Source organism: Neofelis nebulosa, chromosome 5, assembly GCF_028018385.1.
Source record: "Neofelis nebulosa isolate mNeoNeb1 chromosome 5, mNeoNeb1.pri, whole genome shotgun sequence".
NCBI classification, from domain to species: Eukaryota; Metazoa; Chordata; class Mammalia; order Carnivora; family Felidae; genus Neofelis; species Neofelis nebulosa.
Window position 1 is genome coordinate 92495076 of NC_080786.1, and position 12145 is coordinate 92507220.

Below are 12145 nucleotides of genomic sequence, written 5' to 3' on the forward strand. Positions count from 1 at the left end.
TCTCATTCAGGAGAACAATCCAGAGTTAAAACTTGTGCAAATGCCAACGGTCAATATGAGGCACTGGGTCAAACCAGGCAGTTTCCCAATGATAAAAATTGGTAATGTACAAAGCTTAGAGTAGAAAACAGGCACAAAGTTATAATATCCTTTTCAAATATTTCAGTAGAAATCACTTACCTCATCATAATAAACTCTCAGTTCTGCTCTTTTAGATTTCAAGTCCCAGAATACTACAGTACCGTTTTCATAACCTATCAGCAACTGGAAAACATTAGAACAATAATTTTTGTAATTCCAACATTAATTTTACTTGATCCAAATAAAGCTTAATGTTAATACAATAAAGCAAAATCATAACACAAAACACAACTTTATTTAGAATATCAATTTTTCTAGAGCCTGAATATATATTTCCTATTTAAAAAAATGGCAAATAAACTCTAGTTCAATATAAAATATTTACCAATGAAATCTGCCTCGTTCCAAAGAGAAATTGAGGAAACATAAATATATAAGAACAGAAAAATAAATGACAAAATTGGAACAAAGAAAAATGGAATAGAAAATGAAGATGAAATAAAGGGTGAAATGGGATAAGTTTAATGACTAATGTACATGCCATTCAGTTCTATGTACTGCAAAAATATGGCCACAAATTGGTTTCTAATTTCTTTATATCAAATCCAATTTTCTCTCAGAGTTATGTATTTTATTTTATTTTATTTTATTTTTTCAATATATGAAATTTATTGTCAAATTGGTTTCCATACAACACCCAGTGCTCATCCCAAAAGGTGCCCTCCTCAATACCCATCACCCACCCTCCGCTCCCTCCCACCCCCATCAACCCTCAGTTTGTTCTTAGTTTTTAAGAGTCTCTTATGCTTTGGCTCTCATTATGGAAAGAGCCTAAATGTCCATCAACTGATGAATGGATAAAGAAATTGTGGTTTATATACACAATGGAGTACTACGTGGCAATGAGAAGGAATGAAATATGGCCTTTTGTAGCAACGTGGATGGAACTGGAGGGTGTTATGCTAAGTGAAATAAGCCATACAGAGAGTGGGTGAGTTATGTATTTTAAACTGGTGATTTATGAACCCTAAAAAGTTCACAAACGTATTCTAGAGGTTCACATCATTAAAAATGGTTGATATTTATAAATCAATAAAGAAGACAACAAAATATATGTTTTCAGTTTAAAACAGAAGTATTTGAGAACAGATAATGATTAATAGATGATCATATTCAACTCATTTGGCTAATTACTGCTAGCCATGCTGATTTTTATCATATAATTCTGAGTTATTATTTGTAGTTATATTGTTATATTTACTCTGTCATTAGTTTAAAAAAACAGGAAGGATAAAAATGGGCCAGTGCTCAAATAATGATAATATTTTCCACAAATCTGCCTTAAGATGATTTTACTAAAACACAGTAGTATTTCCCTGATAAACATTCTTACACAATACATAAAAATGTTTCAATAATTCTAAAACATCAGAGGTAAAAACAGAAAATAGAGTGGTGGTTATAAGCTACTCCTATATATCATCCTGAGACCTAATCAATTACCTCAACATTTTATAATAGGACACACAAAAAATGACAAAAATAAATGAGCTAGTTTTAACTGGAAATGTAAATTTTTCAAATATCGTATTATGAAATAAATGTATATTTGAAGCTATAACATGTTTAAAGGTTTTATTTTTAACTTTCTTTTTTAATTAAAAATATTTGAGTACAGTTGATCCAGAATGTTACATTAATTTCAGGTGTACAACATAATAATTCAACTTCTTTATATGTTATACTATGCTCATCACAAGTGTAACCACCATCTGTCACCATACAACTCTATTACAGTATCATTGACTATATTCCCTATGCTGTGCCTTTTATTTCTGTGACATATTCATTCCATAACTGGAAGCCTGTATCTCCCACTCCCCTTCACCCATTTGGCCCATCCCCCACCCCTCTCCTCTCTGGCAATCATCAATTTGTTCTTATAGGTCCGATTCTGTTTTTTGTTTGTTTATTCATTTGTTTTGTTAGATTCCACATATGAGTAAAATCATATGGTATTTGTCTTTCTCAATCTGACTTCTTTCACTTAGCATAATACTTTCTAGGTCTATCCATGTTATCACAAACGTAACAATCACATCTTTTTTATGATTACAAATATTCCATTGTGTATATATACCACAACTTTCTTGTTCATTTGTCTATTGATGAATACTTAGGTTGCTTCCATATCTTGGCTATTGTCAATAATGCAATAAACACGGGTGCACATATCTTTCTGAGTTAGTATAATTGGTTTATTTGAGTAAATACCCAGTGGTGGAATTATTGGATCATATGGTTTTTTTTGGTTTTTTTTTTTTTGGGAGAGAGAGAGAGAGAGAGAGAGAGAGAGAGAGGATGAGCTAGGGAGAGGGGCAAAGGGAGAGGGAGAGAATCTTAAGCATGCTCCACACGCAGAGCCTGTCATGGGGCTCAATCCAACAATACTGGGATCATTACCTGAGCCAAAATCAAGAGTTGAACTCAACTGATTGAGTCACCCAGGCACTCCATTTGTATTTTTAATTTTCAAAGGCAACCTACTGAATTGGTGAAGTTACTTGTACGTGATATCTCAATAAGGGGTTAATATACAAAATGTATAAAGAACTTATATAACTCAACACCAAAAAAGAATCTGACTAAAAGTGGGCAGGGGACCTAACTACACATTTTTTCAGAAAAGACATACAGATGGCCAACAGAGACATGATAAGGTACTCAACAACACTAATCATTAGGGAAACACAAATCAAAACCACAATGAGATACCACCTTACACCTGTCAGAATGACTAAAATAAAAAAGGTTTCAACATTAAATTACACAGTAAATTTTAAAATTGATTTGCAAAAATTTGAGCTTTACATACTAAATTGAAATAAAGTAAATGACATAATGACTTGCTAAATTAAAAAAGTCAAAAGTAAGTGTAAACTTTAAAAATATTTGTTAAAATTTATAAAACATCATAAATACTATACTAAGATGCCTTTTAACTTCAAATCAGCTCTTTTTGCATACTGTAGAAAATGATGTATCATTAAAGCAATTCCTATGGAATCTATGGAAAGGAGGTTTGTAACTCTAAAAAGTTCAGAAAATCTCACTTAGCAAGAGAATGAATAATATAACCATTCAAAATTGGAACCCTAAGATGTAATAATAATAATAATAAATAAAATAATAAATAAATAAAATAATATTAATATAATAATAAATTATATTTAATAAATATAATAATACTATATAATAAATATTATATATATAAATATGATAAATATAATATAATAAATATATATTTATATATACTTATATATAATAAATATATAAATATAATATATAATAAATATTATATATACATAATAAATAAATAAATATAATAATAATAATATAAAAATAATAAATAAATAAAAATAATAATCTAAAATGCTATATTTTTTCATAGAAACATCTGAAAGATAGTTTTTTGTTTATAAAACATTACCAGCAATAGCCTCATTAAATCACAAGATATAAACTACCTAGCCTCAAAATGTCATATTTTATTGACATAACTATACATTATGATATAATAAGTATAAAAAAATATTAGAATCACTTAGAGAATTGAGAAAGAGAAAAGCTCCTGATACCCAGAGACATCTGACAAGGACACTCTGTGACCATGATGAATCAAGACAAGATCAATCCGTAATATGTCTGACCACAGCAAAACATGAATATCACCCAAGTCACAAAAATATATTATATATACATTTTAGCTAATTATATATTATATTACTATATAATATAATATTAAATTATCCTTCAAAATCGAATTTAAGTACTGTAAAGGCAAAGGAGGTGACTTTCTGACTATATCATCAAGACTTGGAACAGTATCTGAAGAAAATAGGTATCTGATAAGTATCTATTAACTTATTAAATACCACAAAATCAAAATCACAGATACTATGTTTCCTAACAACTATGAAATAAAATTAGAAGTTATTAACAAAACTATTTTGGAAACTAAAAAATACACTTCTAAATAATTATGGTCAAAGAAGAAATTATAGTGAAAAGTATGACACAGAACTGAACAAAAATGCCTTATATTAAAACTTGTGAGATACAGATTTAGCCTCATCAAGAACAAAAATTTTGTTTTAGAAATACATATTAAAAGAGGAAAATTTTTGAATTTTTTACTGATATAAGCATTTCACTTTATAAAGTCAAAAATAAAAAGAGTAAACTTCAAGAAATGGGAAAAAATAGTAAGTCACCTTATCCAAGAGTAAAGGATATCTTTCACTTATTCAAATATACTTTTATACCTGTCAGGAAGTTTGATATTTTCCATATATAAATTTTATTATTAATTTTATAGCTAATCACTTTGAAGTTTTTGGTTGCTATTTTAAGTTGGATCTTCTCTTCATTATCTTTTTTTGAAAGTGCATTGTTTCTATGGTTAGGTTTTAGTATACCACCTTATAAATTTTTTTATTATTTATACTCATTTTAGTGTTCATTTTATTAAGCATTTTGGATATACTATCACATAATCAAAAACAGAGACTTGCACTTCTTTCTTTCCAATTTTATGACTCTAATTATTTTCACTTCTCTTAACTGCATTACTAAAACATCCTATAGTATTAAAAACAGTGGAGAAGGTGAGCATCCTTGTTTTCTTCTTGCCTTTAGTGGCAATGTCCCTAATATTTCCCTACTTAGATCCTGGATTCTCTATATATTTAATATATATAGCTAACAGAGTATGAATTGATTCATTTCTTAAATAAATTTCTGTTATCAGGAATACGTGTTTAATAAATATTTTTATTGAGGGACAGAGAAAAGCACACAAATTATGGATGTGTCTTTAAATGACTATGAAGTGAATATACCTATGAAACTACTACCTGGGTCAAAAAATATAATTGAAAAACAAGAAATAGAATAAAAACAATACAAGACACTCAGAAGCCTATTTCATACCCTCAATGAGTCAACATTCCCGTTTCCTCTTTATCCTCCCAAAGTAACTACTGACTTCTGGGGCACCTGGGTGGCTCAGTCGGTTAAGGGTTAAGGCTCTTGATTTCAGCTCAGGTCATGATCTCAGGGTTCATGAGTTTGAGCTCTGCACAGAACTCTGCACTGACAGTGCAGAGCCTGCTTGGGATTCTCACTCTCCCTCTCCCTTTGTCCCTCCCCTGCTCATGCTCTCTTTCAAAATAAAATGAATACACTTTTTAAAAAAATTAAAAGTAACTACCGACTTCTAACACTGTAGGTTATCAGTATCTGTTTTTGAATTTTATATGAGTGGAATTATATATTAAATATCCTTTTCTGTCTTGCTCCTACTTTTGAACATGATATTTATAGCAGTAATTCACTAACTTTTATTAATGTAATAGTATTCCATTGTTTGGGTATGACAATACCACAGTTTATTCATCTGACAGGTAATATAGTAATGTTGCTATAAATAAGCTTGTATATGTCTTTTAGTGAATATGCATATGCATTTCTGTCAGGTATATACTGATTCATGGGGTAAGAATATGTTTAACTTTAATAGATAATGCCAAGTAGTTTTCCAAAGTGGTTGTACCAATTTTTTTTCTACAAGCTACATATGAGACCTCCAATTCTTTCTCATCTTTTTTTAACAACTAATATTATCAATAGCTGCACAATATTAAATGGAAGAGGTGGGGCGCCTGGGTGGCGCAGTCGGTTAAGCGTCCGACTTCAGCCAGGTCACGATCTCGCGGTCCGTGAGTTCGAGCCCCGCGTCAGGCTCTGGGCTGATGGCTCGGAGCCTGGAGCCTGTTTCCGATTCTGTGTCTCCCTCTCTCTCTGCCCCTGCCCCGTTCATGCTTTGTCTCTCTCTGTCCCAAAAATAAATTAAAAAACGTTGAAAAAAAAAAATTTAAAAAAAAAAAAAAAAAAAAAAAATGGAAGAGGTTGTATGATAGGATCTTTGTCTTATTTCTGAATGCAGAAGAAAAACATTAATTCACCATTAAGGAGGATATTTTCATATTTTTGGGTAAATAAAGTTCAGAATTAATAGAGTTCCTTTCTTCTAATGTAACAAGAGATTTTTATTTACCACAAAGGGAAGGTGCATTTTATCAAATACTTACCTTTTTATTGTCATATGTTTTTTTCTCCATATTCCTGTTAATATGAAAATTCCATTTATTTTGAAAAGTTAAAACAATCTTGTATTCCTGGGATGAATGCAAATAGGTTGGGTTCCTTTGTACGTTCTCTTTGATTCTTGATCAGACTTGCCCGAAATGCATCAGTTTTATTAGTATTTTCACAGAATTAACTTTCATTTTTGCTAATGTACTACATTCTCTTTTTATGTTTATTTTAATTTTTCTCTCATATTTTATATTAGAATTCTCTAGAAAAATAGAACAAGTAGGATGTATCTATAAAGAAAGATTTATTATAAGGAATTGGCTAATGTGATTATGAAGGCTGACAGGTCTAGAAGGGTTAACTGGTAAGGTTAATTGGCAAACTAGAAACCCAGAGAGCCAATAACGTAGTTCTAGTCTGAGTCTAATGGCATGAGAACTAGAAGAATCAATGGTGTAATCCCAATCTGAAGGCCATCAGGCCCCAGATCCAGGAAGAGCTGATGTTTCAGTTCAAGTCCAGAGGCAGGAAAAAGTTGATGTCCCAGTTTGAAAGTAGTCAGCCTATCTTGGAGGAAAGTCAGCCTTTTTGTTCTATTCAGGCAACTCATTCGATGAGGCCTGCTCACACTAGGGAGAGCAATCTACTCTACTCAGTCTACTTATTTGAACATTACTCTCATCCAGAGTACCTTCACAGAAACACCAGAATAATATTTGACCAAATATCTGGGCATCCCACAGTTCAGCTCATGTTAACACATAAAATTAACCTTCACATCTTTATTATCTTCTACTTTCTCTGAGTTTAATTCACTATTTTTCAATTTTTATTCTAAGATCATTGATTTACAGCTTTTCTTCACTTTTTAATAAATGCAACAAAAGCTATACATATCCCTCTAAAACACAGCTTTAGCTTCATTCCATAAGTTTTGATATATCATAGTTGTAATTTAACTTAAAATATATTCTAACTTCAATAGTGATTCTCCTTTAATATGTTATTCAGAAGTGTGGTGTTTATTTACTAAGTACGTATTTAGGAGATTTCCTATTTATGTTTTATTGACAATCTTCCTAAGTTCTCCAGGGTGAGAGAATATATTGAGTATTATTATAATCCCCAGAAATTTATTGAAACATGATTTATGGTCAGCAAATGTACAATTTTGGTGAATACTTCATGTATACTTGAAAATAATGTATGGTATGCAGGTGTTGGGTGTAATGTACTATATATGTCAATTAAGTTAATCGCGTTCAGATTTTTTTTATTTATTTTTATTTATTTTTAATTTTTTTTTAATGTTTATTTATTTTTGAGACAGAAAGAGACAGAGCATGAACGGGGGAGGGTCAGAGAGAGGGAGACACAGAATCTGAAACAGGCTCCAGTCTCTGAGCTGTCAGCACAGAGCCTGACGCGGGGCTCGAACTCACGGACTACGAGATCATGACCTGAGCCAAAGTCGGTTGCTCAACCGACTGAGCCACCCAGGCACCCCTCGTTCAGATTTTCTTATCCTCACTAATTACTTCTTTTTTTTTTTTTACTAATTACTTCTTTATTTGCTTACTTTCACTTCTTTTAAAAAATTTTTTTAATGTTATTTATTTTTGAGAGAGAGAGAGACAAACTGCAAGCAGGAAAGGGGCAGAGAGAGAAGGAGACACAAAATCTTAAGCAGGCTCCAGGCTCTAAGCAGTCAGCACAGAGCCCAACATGAGGCTCAAACCCATGAGCTGTGAGATCATGACCTGAGCCAAAGTCAGACACTTAACCACTTAACTGAGCAACCTAGGTGCCCCTGCTTACTTTTGCTTCTTATGTTTGTGATGGTATTAGAAAGGAGAGGCTTTGGGAAGTAATTAGGTCTTACAAGTGGAACCTTAGGGGTGTATGGGTGGCTCAGTCTGATAAACATCTGACTGTTGATTTCAGCTGAAGTCACAATCCCAGGGAAGTGAGATCAAGCCCTGTGCTGGGTTCCACACCAGGCATGGAACATACTTAAGATTCTCTCTCTCTTCTCTCTCTGCCCCTCCCCAACTCATGCTCTCTAAAAACAGTGGGGAGTGAAATCCTAAAGAAAAGGAGTAGTGTCCTTGTGAAAGAGACTCTACAAATCTTTCTTTCCCTTTTTACTATATGAGGACACAGTGAGAAGATGGCCATCTTGAAAATGGTCCTTCACTAGACACCAAATCTGCTGGTGCCTTAATCTTGCACTTTCCAGCCTCAGAAATATGAAAAATAAAACTTGTTTAAGCTGTCCAGACTATAGTATTTTTGCTATAGCAGCTGAACTAAGACATCTAATTTGTGTGATATTAGCATAGCTATATCAGTTTTGTTTGTTTTTGCTTAGGGTTTACATGCTATATCTGCCCTCTCTTTTTTTTTTTTTTTTAAATTTTTTTTTTCAACGTTTTTTATTTATTTTTGGGACAGAGAGAGACAGAGCATGAACGGGGAAGGGGCAGAGAGAGAGGGAGACACAGAATCCGAAACAGGCTCCAGGCTCCGAGCCATCAACCCAGAGCCTGACGCGGGGCTCGAACTCACGGACCGCGAGATCATGACCTGGTTGAAGTCGGACGCTTAACCGACTGCGCCACCCAGGCGCCCCATTTTTTTTTTTTTTTTTTTTAATTTTTCTGCCCTCTCTTTTTATGTTCAACTTTTCTATAACCTTAAGTTTAAAATGTGTCCTTGTAAGGGCACCTGGGTGGCTCAGTGGGTTAAGTGTCCGACTTTGGCTCAGCTCATGATCTTGCAGTCCGTAAGTTTTGAGCCCTACATCGAGCTCTGTGCTGACAGCTCAGAACCTGGAGCATGCTTCAGATTCTGTGTCTCCCTCTCTCTCTCCCCCTCCCCTGCTCATGCTCACTCGCTCTCTCTCAAAAATAAACATTAAAAAAAATTAAAAAATAAAATGTGTCTTGTAACAATATATCATTGTTTTAACACAGTTTAAAAATTTCTTTCCTTTAGTCTGTTTACATTTAATATAATTGCTGTCATACTTTAGAATTAATCTACTTGTTTTATATTTGCCCCATCTGTTTAATATTACCTTTTCCTTTTTTGTTTTTTAAAAATATGTTTTTTAATGTTTATTTGAGAGAGAGACAGAAACAGAGAGCAGGGGAGGGCAGAGAGACAGGGAGACACAGAACCTGAAGCAGGCTCTGGGCTCCGATCTGTCAGCACAGAGCCTGACATGGGGCTTGAACCCACAAACCACAAGATCATGACTTGAGCCGAAGTCGGACACTCAACCAGCTGAGTCACTCAGGTGCCCCTCATTTTTTGCTTTGAGTTAATAATTTTGTTATCTCAGTTCTCTATTAACTTATCCATTATACATATATTTATTCTTTTAGTGTTACCCACATGAATATAAAATGTTTCCATGACTTATCAAACTATAATGTAAATTAGTACTTGTGTTACTTCCTAGGAGCTAGAAGGACCTTAGAACTTTAATTCAGAGACTTCATCCCAACTTTTACGTATTTTTAACTTATATGTGTATTATTTTTCAATTTATTACACTCCCAGAAGTCATTATTATTTTAATAAAGTATTCCCTAGATTTATCCATATTTGTTCTTTATTCCTCCTACATCCCTTTTTTTAATAATCAATTTCATTCCCTTAGAGAATTCCTTTAGTGTGGGGAATAAGTTTAGGAATTCTCTGAGCTTGCACCAATGGGTTAACAAGGCTTAGGACAAAAGCATCCGAGAATGGGTAAATAAGGCAAAAGCACCCCCAGCATAGAACAAAAGCAGAATGCTGCTTCCACAGGATGAAAGGGTCTGAGAAAAGGCACACAGGGCAACAGACCACTGCAGCAGGGTGAAATTGCTTGGAGCTAATTAGCAAAAGAAAAGTACCTTCTTGACCTTGAGGTAGCATGTTCTGTCTTATCCCCCAGGCGAGTTAAGATAAACAGACACGGGGCCTGGTGCCTGCCATCTGCTCGGTGCCAAGGATTTTGTTTTGTATTGACACAAACCCCTAACACTGCATATCTTCGAAGCCCCCTTTCTCTCAACAGTTGAGTTAATGATCACTGTTTCATTGTCTCTTTCTACACATCGATCACGTTTTTAAGACTTCTGATCCTAATAAATATGGAGCAAGGACGCTTCTTCAGCGCTCTTGGACATTAGCCTCTCTTGTATTCAATTCTGCACCTGCTCTCTTGCTGGACAAGAGAGAACTCTAGACTCAAAATTTGCAACACTTCATTTTTTTCATTAGAGTAGATTTGCTAATTACTGCAAATTATGTTAAATTGTTATAATTTCATGACAATGTTTTTAAGGGTGTTTTTGTAGAGCATAGAATTCTGTGTAGGCTTTTTTTCTATAGGTGCTTTTCTTTGTTAGTACCTTCACATAATCACTCAATTGTCTTCATTTTCTATTTTTCTGTTAAAATGTCTATTAGTCTTATTTTTTTTCTATCCTCTGCTTTTAAGATTATTCTCTTTGTCTTTGATATATCTTGGTGAAGTTTACCTTTTGTTAAGTTTGCTTTGAGTCCATAATGCATCTTAGATTTTTGATATCTGTCATAACTTTGAAAAATTAACATCCATTCATTTTTCAAATATTACTGCTGTCTCATTCTTTTCTTCTTCCTCCAGGACTCCAATTACACATATATTCCACCTTTTCATTATGTCCCAAATGCTCTTCATCCATTTGGCTTACCATGCTCTCAAATGGATATTTTCTTCTCACCTATCTCCCAGGTCACTAATTCTTTCTTCATCTGTTTATTCTGCTCTCTGTTGTATTTTTCATTTCTCTGCTGAAACCTCCATCATTTTTAGTTTCAATCACACTCATTTTAAAGTTTGATTTAAAGTTTTATGTTTGATAACTGCTATTTGAATCTCCTGGTGGTCTGTCTCTACTTATTGTCTGTTCACTTGACTTCTGGTAAATTTTGACCTTTCTGATTCTTTTACACACCATGTTATTTTTACTTTAAGTATAGAGGCAAACTATGGGAGAAATGTAGTGATAAATAAAGGCTCTGAGTGATGTTTTCTTCTTCCATAAATGATTGATTTTTTTTATTTTTTCAGTCAGTTAGACTAATGCTGATCAACTTAATCCCAAAAAAGATTCAGATAATGTTAAGAAAAATTTCAGACATTAGAGAACTGGTATATTTCCAGTTCAACCTTACTTGTAGGGCATATTCCTTTGGAGCCACCCTTTAGAGTGATTATCAGAGACTTATTTTTGGCTTGCCCTAAACTTTTTTTATCCACACTACTCATGACCCATACAGCTGCAGAAAACTCTGCTTAGCCTCTCAGCCAATAAATTTCATTTTGGTTACTAAATATCTTAGCCATTCTTTTCAAATGAGAAAATCCCTATAAGAGTATTTCTGGGCTTCTTTCTCTGGAATCAAGAACTTGCAAATCTTTGCTGCCTTGGTCACTCTCTGGTGTCCTCAAACAGATTTTCAAAAATATTTTGTCTAGATTTTATAGTTCCCAGTGGGAGGACTGATCTGAAATAGGATAGTCTTTCATTATCAAAAGTGGAAATACAATGGATATTAAATTTCATTCAAAAGACATTTTCAGCATCTATGAAAATGATATTTTTCTCAAGATCTGTTAATAACAAACTATATTAATGGATTTTCTCATTATATACATCTTTGCATACTTTGAATAAAACACCATTTGTCAGTGTTTTGTTTTTGAACATTCTGTTGGAGACTGTGTCCTATAGGATATTTTATTTAAGACTATTCCATTGATATTAATAAATTCAATAAATCCATGTTTTCTTCTTGTGCAAACTTTATCAGGCTTAGTTGTCACACGTAAAGTAAAAACAATTTTAGAGACACCTGGGTGGCT

General features: G+C 33.1%; 1 protein-coding gene across 7 annotated transcripts in view; it reads right to left on the reverse strand.

The window, feature by feature from the left end:
• STXBP5L (syntaxin binding protein 5L) overlaps window positions 1–12145 on the reverse strand; it is a 387308-nt gene that overhangs the window by 206737 nt on the left and 168426 nt on the right. For all 7 annotated transcript variants that reach the window (XM_058731249.1, XM_058731254.1, XM_058731252.1 and 4 more), the window contains exon 8: window positions 181–264. In XM_058731249.1, the coding sequence (XP_058587232.1) occupies window positions 181–264 (84 nt within the window). The remainder of the gene's footprint in view (window positions 1–180; window positions 265–12145) is intronic.